At 47.7% G+C, this 16,416-nt stretch overlaps 1 protein-coding gene across 2 annotated transcripts in view; it reads right to left on the reverse strand.

Moving 5' to 3' along the window:
* The window catches only part of SPOCK1 (SPARC (osteonectin), cwcv and kazal like domains proteoglycan 1), a 548,887-nt gene that overhangs the window by 137,763 nt on the left and 394,708 nt on the right, over window positions 1–16,416 (reverse strand). For both annotated transcript variants that reach the window (XM_073802558.1, XM_073802557.1), the window contains exon 5: window positions 5,642–5,768. In XM_073802558.1, the coding sequence (XP_073658659.1) occupies window positions 5,642–5,768 (127 nt within the window). The remainder of the gene's footprint in view (window positions 1–5,641; window positions 5,769–16,416) is intronic.

A 16,416-nucleotide genomic window follows, 5' to 3' on the forward strand; every position in this document is an offset into this window, starting at 1 on the left:
TCCTTCAGGAGGGTCTGTGCTTTGTTTCATCTCTTCGGCCCCCCTCTTTCCTCTGATGAATAAACTCTCTATACTTTACACCTCCATTCGTACTCCAGGCGACTCCTTCCAGCCTTAAGATCTCAGTGAACCATCGCTTCCTCTAAGAAGACTAGTCACAGCTCCAAACTGGCTGAGGAGGCCCTGTTCTGGGTCCTGCGGCACCCCGAACATCCCTTACCTGAACACCTATTTTAATGAAAGGACACTGCTTTGTAATCTGTCTACCTTCCTTGTAAGTTCCGTGAAAACTGGGGCTTCGTCTTCTGTCGTATCCCCAGGACTTAGCACAATGCGTGACACAGAGTAAGAAAGAATTCAATAAACACTTGCTGAATTTCTGGACTCCTTCAGTTTTCCTGGCCAGGAGAATGTGACATCAGGGCAAGTTAAATGATAAGGGTGATCCTTCTACTACCCAGAAGCCATGTCGAGGGGCAGGGTCTCTACCACATTCTCAAACCAGCTGCGGTGCTGGCCTCCACTTGCCTGTTCCCAGAGGGGAGTTTTCTGTTCCTTATCTTTTGTGAGTTATGCTTTGTAGAGTCTGAATGTAGAGTCATTTACTGCCATGTAACATCTTACATCCCTTCATCTCAAGATGCTTTGCGTTCCTGTGGGTTTTATCTTTGATCTGGGGGAGTCACAAAGCTCTGAGTGGTGTCCCTGGTACCAGGACACTGGAAGAGTCCTGCTACAGAGACAGAGGCTTCTACATACATCCCCACCCCCATTCTAGGAGCTTCTGATTGTTCAGGGCCCAGAAGCAGAAAGCAAGCTTTGTTTGATGGAAGCCAAAGACAAACACCGGGCATCTAGGACAGAGCTGATACCCACGCTCCTTCCTCCCCCTGCTGCTGTCAGTGCTCCGCACAGGCTTCAGATCCACCGTGAAAGGGTGAACACTTCCCCTGGAGGACGCTGATTATTTATTACAGATTTCCTTGATGATGATGGGACTGGGCTGCAATATATTTTTGCCAAAACTGATTTTTGTGAATGTGATTTATGACATCAAATCACTTCCAGTTGTACATGCATCCTGGTCTCACCTGTCCTTTGTTTCTTGACCCCAATGACCCAAGAAAGGCCATAACTCCAGGGAATGGGAAGTCACTTGTTCACTAACAGTTAACTCATTCACTCTATTAACTGCCCATCTACTGGTGGTCCTGTGACAGCTTTGTCTGAGACTAAAATATGCCCTTGAACCTGAATAAAGAAGTGGCCATATGTTTAGGGGCAATAGCTAAATCACTCCAATACTGAACCCGACCAGTCTGAAATATCCCCCTTGGAAGGAAGTCTTGTTGCACACCACGAGGGTTTAGAATTGGTCTTGGCTTCAGAGGTCTTGAGCAGTCAACACATGCCTTCAGCATGAGACATTTGATTCATTTCTTTAGGAAAAAGAGAACGTCAACTTTCTAAAAGTGGATAGAAAGCTAGGAGATTAATGTCAAAAACCAACACACACACCATTTTCCACTGCACTGCTGCCCCTCCACCAGCCTCTGCCCTTTGTTTTAACTGGAAGCAGGTGATCACAGATATCCGGGCAAGAGACTCTGAGTGTCAAATTCTGCCACTGCCCTTGACTCTTTGGGCCTCAGTCTACCCCACATGGAGGATGGGGAGAAAGGCACTACAGTTGTGATAGGAAGGCATTAGGTCTCTTCTTTTGCTCTAAGAAAAGACAGCTGACCGGGTCTGGGAAACTCAGGACTGAGGCAGGTACAGGAATTCAAGGGCACTAGAGGAATAGCAGGCTGGGGCAGACTTTGGGGCTCTGCCCAGCAGTACCTGGAAGCCATTCCTCTTTTGAAAAATCATTGCAAAGGAGCCTTCCAAGTCCTGATCCTGCCTCTTAAACAAGCTAGTTACCACTACCTGTAAGCAGGCAACCTTCCCTAACCCAAAAGGCCAACTTTCCTGCTCAAACTGCAGGGGAGCCCTGACCAGCAAACATTTGCAGAGACATTCCCTGGGCAGCTGACAGCATTTCAAGCCACATCTGACAGGTTACGACTGCTCCTTGTAGCTCGGGGGTCGGGGCGAGCTGGCATTTGAAGCTCCTTCTGCGAACGAGAGACAGGCGAGCGGGCGGGTTGTTGCTGGAGTTTGATGTGCAACGTGCCACTTGCCCAAACAGCCCTGATCACTCACTGACATTTCATGGCTCGTCTCTAATCGCACACTCCAGGATCAGACAGTTCACTCCAGAGCTGGAGGGAATAACTGAACAGCGCAAACTGGATCTTCACAAAGAGAATGATTGCAAAGAGCCTCTCTCTGCCAGGGCTCCAGGCTGGGTGTTTAGCTAAGCAACTTGGCCCAGGCTGGGGATGGCTTATTTCTCTCAATCACTAAGCTCTCTGCAACCCCTTCACTCAAATCCCGGAAGGGCTGCACAGACTGGAATCTCACCATTGCTTCTCAGCTGGAGTCCTCAGAGGCTCTTGTCTCTTATCCGTGATGCTGAGCACCCACTGTGTGTCCTATGCCTGGTGAAGGTAGACAGGCATTGTTTCTACCTCTAGGACCACACACACTCTTAAGTCTGCCACTTAAGGCGGACATGGGCAAGAAGGCACTTACAGCAGCAAGTGTCCTGCAAGCCTGGCATTGCCTGACCACCTGCTTACTTTCCAAGCTTTGGCTGAATGTCTCCTCTTGGACTGTCCTCACATCTGCCCTCTCCTCCTCGTCTCCTGCGCCTCTCCCCTTACTGTCACAGCCACCAGCAGGGCAACCTCTTAGTTCTTCAAACTCATCATCCTGCCTTAGAGCCTCGGCCTATGTTATTTCCTCTATCTAGAACATTCTACCAATGCCCCCTCTCAGAGTTTAAAGGACACCTCAGAAAGGCCTTCTCAGCAGGCAAGCTTCTCTAACACAAAAAGCCAACTTTCCTGCTCAAACTGCAGGGGGACCCTGACCAGCAAACAATTGCAGAGACATTCCCTGGGCAACTGGTAGCATCTCAAGCCACATCTGACAGGTTACGAGTGCTCCTTGTAGCTCAGGCGTCAGGGGTAGCTGGCATTTGAAGCTATAAAGCACTCTGTCTCTCTTTCAGAGCACCACATGTATTTCCTTGGTACCAGTTACCAAAATTTGAAGTTACCTATTTATTTGTTTGGTCAGTTATTTCTGTCTGTCTCCCTTACCAGAGTGTAACCTCCAAGTGAGCAGGGATGGCGTCGGGATGGTTCCCCACTGCCCTTCCATGCTCTGCACAGTGCCTAGAACAATGACAAGTGTCCAAGAGACAGTTGCTGGACAAACGAATGAAGGTTCTGTCTAGAGTAGGTGATTACGGAGACAGACTCTGGGGGGCTTTGCTGTTGACGGTGAAGGGTCTCAGCTTAGTTGCGACTGCAAGAGGAGAGCTATCCATACATTTTAAGTGGGGGAGACGTACAAACAGACTTTTAATGCAGAATGACCCTCACCTCTATGTCATGTGGAAATGGATTTGGGGGGCCGGCGAAAGGCAGACTGGAGGTAAAAGAGTCCTATTAGGAGGTGTCTATAAAAACCAAAGTCCTCACTACTCAAAGTGTGGTCCGTGGACCAGCAGCATGGACGTCACCTGGGAACTTGTTAGAAATGCAGAATCTCAGGCGCCACATCAGACCTGCTCTGTCATAATCTGCATTTTAACAGAATCTCCAGGCAATTGTTCACATACCTAGAAGCTGGGCTTTAGCTGAAAGACAATGATGGCCTGATCTGCCTTCGGGGAGTGGGGGACAGATCTGAGTCATCAAAGCTATTATAAATGCACTAGTCCAGACGGTGCAGGGTGTTAGAAGCCAGCCTGCGGTTCCTTCGGGGTCAGGGAGAGACGCGAAGCGGGGATGGTAGGCACACTCAGCCCAGCTGGGCTGAGCGACTGGGCCAGGACGTTCTGGCTGTGACCCTGGGCAGAGACGCTGTAATTCACACTGCAGGTCTGACGTTGGGGAGGTATGGCTTAGTGACTCTGGCCGTGAAGAAAAGCCAGCTTTTTTATTTCCACTATATCATAAGTTTCCCCAGCACCTGGCACAGAGCCTGGTGCATAAGAAGGGCTCTAGTGATACCTGTTGAAAGAACAAAGGAACTACCAAGCTGTAATTATGATACTGATATCCTAAAACAGCTTACACGGGTCTGGGTGCAAGCTAGATGAACCTTCTGGCTTCCCGTTTTGTTACATATATTCCCTTTGGTTAGAAAACTGTGAAAATCCGAGAGAATAAAAATCTACTTTCAGTGAATAAAAGTACATGACTCACTCTTTCGGTGAATAATAATACATGATTATTATTATTACTTGTAATAATCCTAATAAGCTTCTGAGGACAGCAGGCAGTGAGGGACCCCCAGGTCTATGCAATCTCCACGGAGTAAAGGTCAGGACGGTGAGGGGATCGCAGAGAACAGAAGCTATGCGTGCAGTGGGGGAGGGACAGAGGTGGGACCAGCGTAAAGGCCCAGGCCCAAGGACCACAAGGCAACGTGGCCACAAGTGACCAGGGAGTCGGCAGTTACAACTCTCATCAGCCCCCGACTCCCTTCTGCAAATGATCCCTACAGAGAAAACAAGAAGAGAGATAAAAGCGGCGCCGCTCTGGCTGGAGGGGATGGGAGAGTCAGAGACCCACTCCTCGCCCCCCACCCTGTCTCAGACACACACACACAACTCTCCCCGCCTGGCACTAAGCGTGTGGGAGCGGGTGCTGAATTATATTTGTTGAATAAGAATAAGCAAACCCTTGTCGATTCTGTGCTTTCTTTTGTTCATTATCCCACCGAAATGTACCCATTCCCAAACGCAAATGGACAACCTTAGCCCGAGGACGCTGTCTGTAGTTCCAAGAACAAATGGTCCCCTCCTTCCTCCACCCTAGTGATCCCTGCTTCCTTGCCTGCAATTCCTTTTATTACAGCCCAGATGAAATGCTCTTCCTCTGTGAAACTTCTCCTTCTTGCTCCAGTAAGAATAAACAGACCCACTTTATGCCTAGTCCCTTTTTCTATGAAACCATTTTCTCTTCACCGGTTTGAGTTAAAATGACCTGTCACCATACTAGCAACCCTGTCCCCCCTCACCCCGCATTAGACTGTAAGTCCTGAAGTCCCCAGAGAAAGGCACAGCAGCCTCTCTAGCCCCAGGACCTGGGGTCGTGCTGGGTACATTCTAGATACACAATAAATGCAACTTAAATGTGTGCCGACATCATACACCTCCCCATCACCACGCTGTCTGTGAGGCAGGCATCCTGGGCCTCCCTCACATCTTTGCTCCAAAGTAAGCTTTGGAACAGCTTACTTCCTCACCTCCTCCAGGAAGCTGGCCTAGATTCACTGCAGGATCACACACCACTCTCAGAATCACACTTCCCCTAAGCCCTTGATCCCTCCAGTTACATAGGAGAGAATACTTTTATCTTGTCTCTTAGGCCAAAGAGTCTGTTCATGTGGCAGCTTCTCAAGGGCAAGCCCCAAAGTCCACCAAGATTCACAGGCCCCAGTTTTGGCCCAGAAAGCCTTGTCAGAACAAACAGACACAGAGTACTTTTTGATGACTAAAAAGAGAACGAAGAAGACCGACCTTGGACGTATAGGTGTGGCCGTCGGAGCCGCAGATCATGGCTGACTGTGCCGTGGGACAGGGCTTGCACTTGACCAGATTCGAAGGTCCAACCCAGTGTCTGTGGGCTACATTCCCCTTCTTTTGCCTGAGGATGAAAAAAAGAGGGCATAAGGTAACTGAAGCTCCAGTCTCCATGGTCTTTCCTCCTAGCCAGGCACATCCTGAAGGCCCCTGGCCAGCACCCCAATTTGTTCCAACTTGCTGACAGTGGGCAGGAGACAGTTTCAAAAGCCTAGGTTCAACCCACCAGATGGATGGAGGAAAGCAATGTGGCCATTAAAAATGTTGTAAACACATGACTTATTGACATGAAGAGACATTCACAACACACTAAAAAGACAATGAGAGAATGACTCCGTCAGCTTCCCCAGCGCCCCATCTGGGGTGTGGCAGATCACAGGCGCCCCCAAACAGCACCCAGAGCCTCAGACGCCTCCGGGGCCGACCAGCAGCCTCCGAGTGGGAGGGTGCAGAGACAACTCAGAGAACAGTCTAGATAGAAATGCATCTCCAAACACAAGCAAATGACTTTATCACAGCTGTGGAAAACCATCTCTGGATACGTTTTAAAGCAATTTCAGTCCGGCTTTCAATTTGCCATTCGATAGCCCGGTTCTGAGGTGATGTCACTTTCAACTGCTAAAATCATCATAATTCTACTCTTTCATTCCAGCTCCAGTCTCCCTCTATCCTAACCTTTGTCATAATGATAAATGGTGCTATTAGGATGGCTTATGTCGACAGAAGGAACCCCATCACCATATCATAAACCACCGAAATAAAGGCCCGCAGTTACGGCCTCCCTTTCTCTCTTAGTTGAGGCTGCTTTCCCAGCAAACCACTGAGAGCCACTCTCCCAGCTGAGGGGCGAGTTCTGGGTGGAGGACAAGTGAGTGTGAGCTGCCCATCAATCAAGCGGGTACTGTGCCCTTGAAGTGCTTTGCTCTGGCAGTCCTGCAAGGTGCTTATTCGGGCGCTAGAGTCAGAAAACACAGGTTCAAAAGTCAGCTCTGCCTCTTACAGTGTGATTGCAGCAGGATATCTCACCCTGTAAATCTCAGTTTCCTTATCTGTAAAATGGGGCTGGGGGGGCGCTGGGAATAGTATCTCCTTCAAGGGGATGGTATGAGGATTGATATGAGCTGATGTAGGTAAACGACTCAGTATAATGCCTGGAAAATAGGAAGCAACAAAATTGGTACCTGCTGTTATCATTATCATTTGCCCCAAAAGATGAAGGTATAAGTACCACTGCCATAGAAATATGACTTAATTCTAAAGCCCTAGGTTTGGAATGGTGCTGAACTCCCCAGAACTCATGGGCCCCAAGGAGGACATCTTTCCTGCCAGGTGTGGAATGGATCTCCAGCTCCTCAGGAATTGAGGTTTGGCATCTGACATAACCTACCCTCTTCCAAATGAAGGAAAGTGAGAAAGAAACGGCACCCACCAACTTGGTTCTTATCCTACCTCAAACCTGCCCCAGCGATGTGGGGGAGGCAGTAAGAGCAGGAAGGTCTGTTTGGGGAACTGCCTTGAAGGCTGACATCGAGAGGAGGACCACGTGCCCACAGCACAACACTTGGAACCGTCAGGGATCACAGGCTGGACGGGTTGTAGGGCTGAGCCTGTCTGACCAATGAAGTGGCAGAGGAAGTCCTACGAGGGCACTTGGAGATGGCCTGGTCCAGATGACTCATTTTCCTAACGTTAGCAACTAAAGCCAAGTTGGCAAAGAGCCTTGCCCACAGTGATGGAGATAACGGGAGGCTAGGTGCGTGGTAACATTCACACAGCTGCAGTGTGTCCAGGGATGACTCCTCTTCAACCCATCTCAGTCCCACCTAGATGAGTAGCCTGAACATTGGCTGGGGCACCTGCATGTTTGTCACCGGGGCTCCTCTCTCCAACATCTCCCCGCTTCCAGAGCAGCTACCCACCTTGTCCCTGCCTCTCTGTCTGGAATAAAAACATCTACTGTTTGCATTTCTAAATCACATGGACATGGGGTCTCCTATTAACCAAACACACTTTCTTCTTTCAAGGTGTGTCCTGGACTACTGAAAAGGGGATTGTAGGGGAGGGGATGCCATGCAGCGGACAAGCCGGCTGTTGGCACAGGGTTAATCTCAGAGGACGTGATTCCTTCAGAAGAACACCACACATTTATCATCATTCGCAGAGCAGACTGTCTGATGCCGATAATGAATCAGCAAATACAGGCAGCAGTTCAGGCGTCTGGCAGCCCTTCTCCTGGGTCTGTCCCCAGCGTGCGTTGCCACAACCGAAGCAATTCTTGTTTTGAGTTCCCAGAAAGCGGCAATGAAGTCCAAAGAGTGGGCAGCTTTGCTGGAGCAGGCATAACCGTGTGCAGTGATGCCCCAGAGGAAGGAAGCCTGAAGGAGCTCAGCCAAAGGCAGACAAGGGAGAAGTGAGCACTGAGCCACTGGCTTTGAGGAAAAGATAGAGAACTCCCTATTAATCACCAGCTAGTGGTGGGTTATCCCTGTCTCTGGACCTGAACGTCACTATCAAGCGCGTTAGGGGAGGCAAAGAGGTGAAGCTGGCCAGTGCTTCCTAGTGGGCCTGGTGCATCAAGGATGCTCGATATATCCTTATGGGGTGAGTGGGTGGTACCCTACGTGCTGATCACTGCAGCGGTTACTAGCAGTTAATCACAGACTATCTGAGCCAGAAAATACCTTAAAATGAATCTAGTCTAAGAACTTTATTTTATAAATGAGGAATTGGACACACATAGCAGAAGTGAACTGCCCAGTGTCACAAAGAAATATGGCCAAGTTCCTCCATATATATCCGTCAGGTTGAAGTTATCCTGAAAATGACTGCATTGCTCTAGGACCATTTTAATTCCCCTGTTTTGGCATCTATATTTTCACCATCAGGGCTCAGTTTTATAAATAAAAGCCCCGTGAAACACTGTCCTTGACTCTGCACCTGCAGTGGAGAAAGCTCTCTCTCATACCTGATGCCAGGTGGTCATGGATTATGCCCAGGAGGAACCACGTCTGACTTCTCCTGGGATACCTTGGGGACTAGAGGTACAAAGGCCAAGCCATTCTGAGTTTTCCCAATTCGAATGAGACAAACATACCTATTATATCCAGGCAAACCCAGGTGTCCCTTACCCCACTAGGACCCTAGCGGAGACGGCACCCAAACTTACAGTCTCTGTCCAGAGGCCAAATTACACAAAATAATGTACAAGCATATGTGAGCCCAAGGAGGCATAACTTCCCTGCTTATTGTGTGTATATTTCAATCCCCACAATTCAGGGCAAACCATAAAAAATAACCAACCCAGTCGAGGCAAGGGACTAAGCTTTCTGGCTCTAAGATATTTCACTTCTTGAGTCAATGAAGAGTGAAATCCGATGAAGGTGTCTTGATGGGATTGCTATTCCCGATGTCAGAGACATTCATCAACTGGGGCGACACAAGCAATTTAGTCCAGGAGGCAGGTCCTGCCAGCCTTCCCTTTGGCCACAGAGCCCTAACTTCATCCCAGCCTGGCTGGTACTGGGGGCAGCCACACCTCCTACCCTACACACAGCACGGCACAGAAAATCCCAACCGACAAGATGGAGAGAAGAAAGACAATCGGAAGATCACCGGCATTGCTTTCGCTCAGTTGCTTATTCTTGATCCTTTTTTTTTAAGTTTACCAAAATTCTCAGCATGTATGTTTTTGAAGCAGAGTGATGATTCTTAGGTCTAAATCTGGTGATGCGACTCCCATGCTTTAATTCTCCATCTTCTCCCCACCTCCTAGGGCATCGTCTGAACGCCTAGTTTTGCTGTTAAACTGACGGAACCTGTCTTCACTGGGTCACTGTCTGTCTGCTTCCCTCTCCAACCTCCCTGCCACACACACATCCATGTACACACACACATACCTATGCATGCACACACACACATACCCCATGTACACACCCCACCATGCGCACTCACACCTATGCACGTGCATACGCACATACACACACACACACACACACCATGCACGCACACTGCACGCACATACACACCCATGCACACACCCCCATGCACACAATGTACACACACACACTGACCACCAATGTCAAATATTTTTTCTCCAGCCACCCTTTGCTACTTCCCAGAGGCCACCAAAGGGCTCTGTACCCCTGTGCCAACGTGTGAGTTTTTCCCAGATCTGAAACATCTTTATTCCTACCCACGTTTCTCCCCTCCAACCCTCTCTGCCTCATAAGGCCTCCTTTAAGGCTCAGTTCAAAAATCCCCTCCCCCAGGAAGTCTCAGGGGCCCTTCCACAGGCATGCAGGCTGCACTCTCAGCCCAGCATGGTCCTGTGATCACTTCTGCTCAGGCTCCCCTACTAGCCTCCAAGCAAGCACCTTGATTTGACTGGACCAAATGTTAAGACACTACTATGATTCAGATAGGACCTGGCATACACCCAAGCTAAAAGCCTTGGAGTCCATCCTGGACACCTCCCTTCCCTGCCCTCACCACTTCTCCCCATCACTCAGGTCCTACTGATTCTATCTCCAGCCAGCCATATCAGCCCCTTACATGTGCCATGCAAACTCAAGTCAGTATTGACTTGGTAAACGCCTTCTACCTACAGAGCAAATATCTGCCCCTTGTCTAAGCTGCAAATCGACTGCTTTCCATGAAGTTTCTCCTCCCCCTGGGAGCCCTACCCCAAGCAGAATTAACCATGACATTATTTGTCCCAACACACACCTCGTTCAGACCCAACTGTGACTGTCACCACAGCACAAAGCAGTTCATTTTGTTTCTATCTTCCTCAATAGACTGTACACTCTTCAAGCATAGTGACTGCGTCTTAACCACATTTGTGCTCCTGGTGCTTGGAAACATGGTTGACCCTTAACACATGGGTGTGCTCAGTGAAATAAGTGAATTTATTAATTTGGACTTTTAGAACTTTCTCCTTTTATTTCTGGAAATTATTAGCCCTAACCAGAAGACAAAAATTGCATGTTGTTTAAAGAATTTGACCGACTAAGAAATCCTAATTCAGACTTGCAAAAAAACAATTAGCAAATATGTCTGAAGACAGCAGAAAAGTGGGTAGGGAGGACTCTCCTGTGCTTCTGAGGGCTGAGGGACCCCCATCCTCTTGAAGTGAGATTGTCTCCAAAGCTGGGGGAGGACCTCCAAGACAGAGCTTCCAAATTCCCAACTGAGAGTAATTTTCAAACTCGGGAACGAGAAATGAGAATTCTCAAGAACTCTTGAGAACTGCTGAAATAATAAGTTTTTCTGTCTTCTTCTCAATACTGTATTTACGTGTTATTTTTAAAACAAATAGGAAATATTAAGTTTAGTAGTATTCATAAGGAAATGTAGCTTAAAGTGAAAAATTCAAATACTAGAAATTACCAGCAAACATGATTGGGTAGTATTCAAGTAATGTGTTATTTGCATCTTCTAGCAAGTTAACAGAACTGCACAGAATCACATGTTGATACTTGTTCTAAAACTACTTTTTGGAACACCACTCAGAGGATTTCTATAAGGTATACTATGCAAATGCATTTATTAATATTCATTTTATTTACAAGAGCAACTCACCACTGGCAGCATGGTGGATGACGACCACATTCTTATAAGATGGCAATAGCTACAGGCAAGCCAGACCAGATCATGACTGCTCTTTCCTGTCCTAGTTCCTGGAAACGTCAACCTTAACCCTCAAGTCCACACGTCAGCATTTCCTGCTCTTGCTTCCCACTGGCCCCTGCCACTCTTCACTCAGAGACCCTCACCAATCAAGGCAAGTCCCAAATCCTGCCACTTCCCCAGCTGACGAGCAAGGGAATCTTTGATGACATGAGTTGTGACCCAGTATTTCACACGAGCATGGGCAGAGGTAGGGCCATAATCAGGGCCCACAGTAAAAGTGTCAGAACAAAGACTTCTAGAGAACTTTTTTCCAGCAATCAATACAAATGCAGGTGTAAATTTCCTGACATCAATCCCACAGGATGAAATTCAACAAAGTGTATCAAAAATATTTGAAAGATGCAGTGGGGGAAGGAGCTGCAGCTGTATAGAACTGCTGACAGTTTTTTCAAATTTTTTAAAAATTTTATTTATTTATTTTTGGCTGCTTTGGGTCTTTGTTGCGGTGCACGGGCTTCTCACTGCGGTGGCTTCTCTTGTTGTGGAGAACAGGCCCTAGGCACACAGGCTTCAGTAGTTGTGGCGTGTGGGCTCAGTAGCTGTGGCTCCCGGGCTTAGTTGCTCTGTGGCATGTGGGATCTTCCCGGACTAGGGCTTGAACCCGTGTCCCCTGCCTTGGCAGGCGGATTCTTAACCACTGCGCCACCAGGGAAGTCCTTTCGTCACTTATTGAAGAAGACAAGACCCCTTCATTTTATTTAATACACTGTGCATTCTAACGTGTTTGCATAACTTTTGACAGAACTGTTTTACTCTGCATATGAACAGCTGGTAAAAGAGAAAAGCAATTCCAGGTCACAAATAGTAGCAGCTGCATCCCAGTTCTTTCCTGTGACTGCTCCACTCCAGTCTAAATGCCCTGAACACATCTCCCTGACTCCTCGCCCACAACAACACCCTGGCAGTAGATGCTGCCATTACTCCATTTAATGGAAGGAAAAAACAGAGGCCTACATAACCAGTCCCAGTCCCTTCTTCTCTGTCCTGTCTCTGCTCTCTCGTCAAATCTCTACGGCAGACCTGTCAGCTCAGAGGCCTGGAGAACCCACCAAGGAACCAACCCTTTCCATTAATCACAGTGTCTGTTTGCTGGCAGCCAGCATTACTGCAGTTTACTTTCATGTTAACGTCAAACTGCCCATTGGAAACCGAGATTGAATTTGTTTGCAAAATCAGAACTGATTGCTTCTGAAACAAGGATGGAAGATACTCAGATAGTTGATATGGTGGCTACTTTGAACTAGAGACAAAATAATGAATGTTAATTGGAACGAAAACATGTTAACCACTGAAATAATCTGTCCTGTAAAATGAGGCTATAATTCCTCCATTGTTAGGGTTATCTGAGTCATTATACTAAGTCATGAAATTACACAGGAGGACCATAATGGCCTGTGTCATTTACAAAAGCTGTTTTGTGAGAGAGAAAGGCTCCCACATGAGACTTGCTCCATCCTGGTGCCCGTGGGCTCAGGAGCCTCCTTCCTTTTCCAAATGAAGAAGGTCCCAGACACAAGATCCTGTCCAAAGAGAGTCCAAGTTTCCTAATAAACAGATGTCTATTAGAGAACTGTGGAAAGAACGCCCAGCCTCCGTGGAGTAACTATTGTGCATCTCGGAGTGTTCTAAGGGCTACTGGGCACTCACATGGTATAAACACATGCTGTTTACAGAAGCTTGAAATTTTTAAGGGCAAATGTATAATAATGATAATAGCAGCTAAACATTTACTGAGGACTTATGATTCTGCTGATACTACTGTTATTACGACCAGCAACAATAAGGACCATGTTCTGAGCTCTCGCAATGTTCCAGGCCCTTTACGTGAATTGTCACATTCACTCCTCCCGGCAGCTCCAAGAAGGAGGGGAGTGATAGTGCAACATGGGAAGAACATGGGAAGTGTTGGGAGTGAGTACGAGTCGAGGAGACCTCGTGAGCAAAGCAGACTTATGGAAGGACCCAGACTCACAAGGTGGGCCCTGGTCATCAGGGTGGAGCATCTGCTGATGCACTGATTCAAGCTGGCATGTCACTCACAGGGAAGCCAGCACCCTTGGGTGCCTTCACTCCATCTGGCTTGGCCCAGGTAAGGAGGCTGAGGGTTTGACATACGCCAGGTCGAGGCTCCAATCCATCAGAAGAGAGAAGCAGGTGCCAGAATTAGCAGAGAGCCATCAGTCCCCAGGCATGCTTCCAAACCACCACCAAGCCAGCTTTCTAAAGCGCCTTCACACCCGTAGGAAAAGTACGTATTGTTTACGTTTTTAGAGCAGAACCAGGGCCACCAAACAGACATGTGCCTGGTATGGATGCAATTCCAAAAGCTGGAACGTCTCTCTGGGTGCATGTGAACGGCAACCTCTGCACTGCAGTTCATTTCAACTTGAGCCTCCATGACCTGCCTTTCACCTGAGCTGTGTAATGGCCCAGGCAGCTGAAAAGCATCTAATCTTCATAGATGACAAGATTCAATAGCCAGAGGAGAGCTTCCAACAGCACTGTACGTGCATGTGTGAAAGAGCTGAAAACGTTTAAGAAGGAACACACCACAGGAAACACTCCCTTAGCCAGGAGGGACTGAGGGTGTGAGAAAGGGAACCTCCACTTTGTTACTCTATATGTCTAGTATTTGACTCTCTTACAACCACGTATTGCTGGTTTAATCTGTTCAAAATCTAAAGAAGGAATGCATTTTCAGAATTTTTTAAGAAATGCATGTTGTCAAGCCTACCCGTCTGCCAACACTCCCTTTCTCCAGTAGTGTTTAAAAAAGTCAAGGTGATTGAAACAGAAGAAAGATCTCCCAGGTGCAGGAAGGAGGGCCGAAAAAAGGGAGTTTATCTAGGTAAAAGCCTCCTGACCAGTCCGCAAAGGCTTCAGTGAAGAACAAGGGGTCAGATCTATCTGAACTAAGTTTCTACATTACTGCATTTTGAGGGCCTGTTTAAGCAAAGCCATCAAAACTGAAGGTATAAGTATTCCAAAGGTGGTTAGGATCCGAGAGACAGTCTACTCTTTCAGTAAACATTTATTATATACCTACTATGTGCCAGAAATTGGGCAAAGAATTCAAAGATAATGCTAGATTTGTGTTAAACGTACTTCCTATAACACACATCACATGTAACAATTATTAATTAGCATAATGATATTTAATTACTCTGGATGGCTGAATTTATTTGGGGTAGGTGTTACTTTAACTGTTTTTATTCCTACATCCTGAAAAGGTAAAGGTTCCCTGAGAATGCTAACTTATCCAAGAAAATTTCCACGTGGCAAATTTCTACGTGCTATTAATTTCAGGACCCCCATCACCATTCTACATTTAAGAGCGTCAGAAGCAATTTGTGTGACCAAAAGACAAGAAGGAAAGGAACTTGCCGAATTACAAACCCAGATCTCTGGTGTTCCTCACATTTCTGGACATTACTTGAATCAAGGTTTCCTTATACTTGAAACCAAATAGATATGTCCAGGGATCCTAACCCAACCCAGTTCTCACCTAAACTCACAATGCCCTCAGCGCACCCACATCAAATCGTGAAGATTAGCAGGCTGATGTGATTATGTAAATTCCACTAAGTGGCCTGAGACTCTGTGTCTGCAGTCACCTTCCACTGAGGCAACGACAGAGCACGGCCACTGGCACCAAGGGGCTCTATGAGGCAGCGAGGGTGGAGTTTTAACTCAAAGTTCAGCTTGTTAAAGAGCTCAGCCACTGGGGCCTGCAGGCAAAACCCACACACGTACACACACACTTACAGGCCCCAGCTAAGATTCTGCTTTGTTAGTGAAAAGTGCCAAGCCAGCAGTGTAGCAGCAGCTATTAGGGAAAATGTAAGTGAACGGCTGGGCTTTCTTTATTCCCTTAGGATAACGGATAGCGGAGTACTGTTGTAAAATTCCTTTTCTTCCTAAAAGGGGGCAGGAGAGGAACTGTTACCATTACCCACTGGCCTTTGGCATTCCCATTTGATTTCTTGTTTACTGATTGCCTTTGTTTGCTGGTCCAAGAAAGCAAGGGCCCTTTCTAGCCCTGAGACCTTAGAGGAAATCTTTAGCAATGGATACGCTCATTGGAAAACAATCAAATGAAAGCCCAGGGCCAAGAATTTCCTTTGCCTCCCTCTCTGAGTGTCCATAATCCTGCCTCTTCTCGGGAGGGGCCAGAAGTACTGAGGGTTTTGCTACCACGACTTCCAGCTAAGTGTGTGTGAGCTCAGGTGTGCACAAGAGGGTGAGTGGAATTCTAACATGGGCTCTGCTGCTATCGTCTCAGAAAATACGTGCTTGCGTTCCTGAGGGGCAGTTAATTATAATGGGACATGCGTATGAGAGAAAAAATAGCCACGTTTGTTTTCTAGTCACCAGCAGCAAAGCAACCCCATCCTAGGAAGGCTGCATATGATCCACTTTAGGAAGAACAAGTCGGCAAAACAAAGCAGAGGTGGGTAGATGGCATCGGGGATACCGCCTTGGCAGGACAGGCCCAGAGACAGGCTGGAAGCTGACAGAGACACGGATCCAAGGAGATCCAGCTGAACACCATCATCCGCAAACCATCAACGTGGCACCATTCACCACCACCAGTGCCGCAGAACACAGGCATGGCCACATCTGCATCATAACTTTCTCCTGCTCTGGAAGTTTTCTTCACAGTCAAGGTCAGAGGAGAGAAGCTAGAGCCCTTGACAAGTTCCTTCTCGCCTCTGTGGCCTTCACTGGTAGGGAATTTTCTGGGTGGGCGGCCAAGAATGAAGCCTAGCTCCCTTGGTCTTGTGTTTTCTCCAACACTTACCTTCTCCGGCCAGGTTCCTCCCACCCTTTCCCGAGGGCCAGCTCCAAGGCTACTCCTCGCAGAAGATGTCTCAGACAGCCCCGCCCCTTCCCTGAAGCACGTCTGTCCTATGTTCCCAGTCCCTTGTTCGTGCCCTGCAGCTCTTTATCATTGGCTACTTTGGACTATGCTCATTCAGGTACCCAGCTGCTCCTATGCACAGACGAGATACTCAAGAATG

This window comes from Tursiops truncatus, chromosome 3, assembly GCF_011762595.2.
Source record: "Tursiops truncatus isolate mTurTru1 chromosome 3, mTurTru1.mat.Y, whole genome shotgun sequence".
Taxonomy (NCBI): domain Eukaryota; kingdom Metazoa; phylum Chordata; class Mammalia; order Artiodactyla; family Delphinidae; genus Tursiops; species Tursiops truncatus.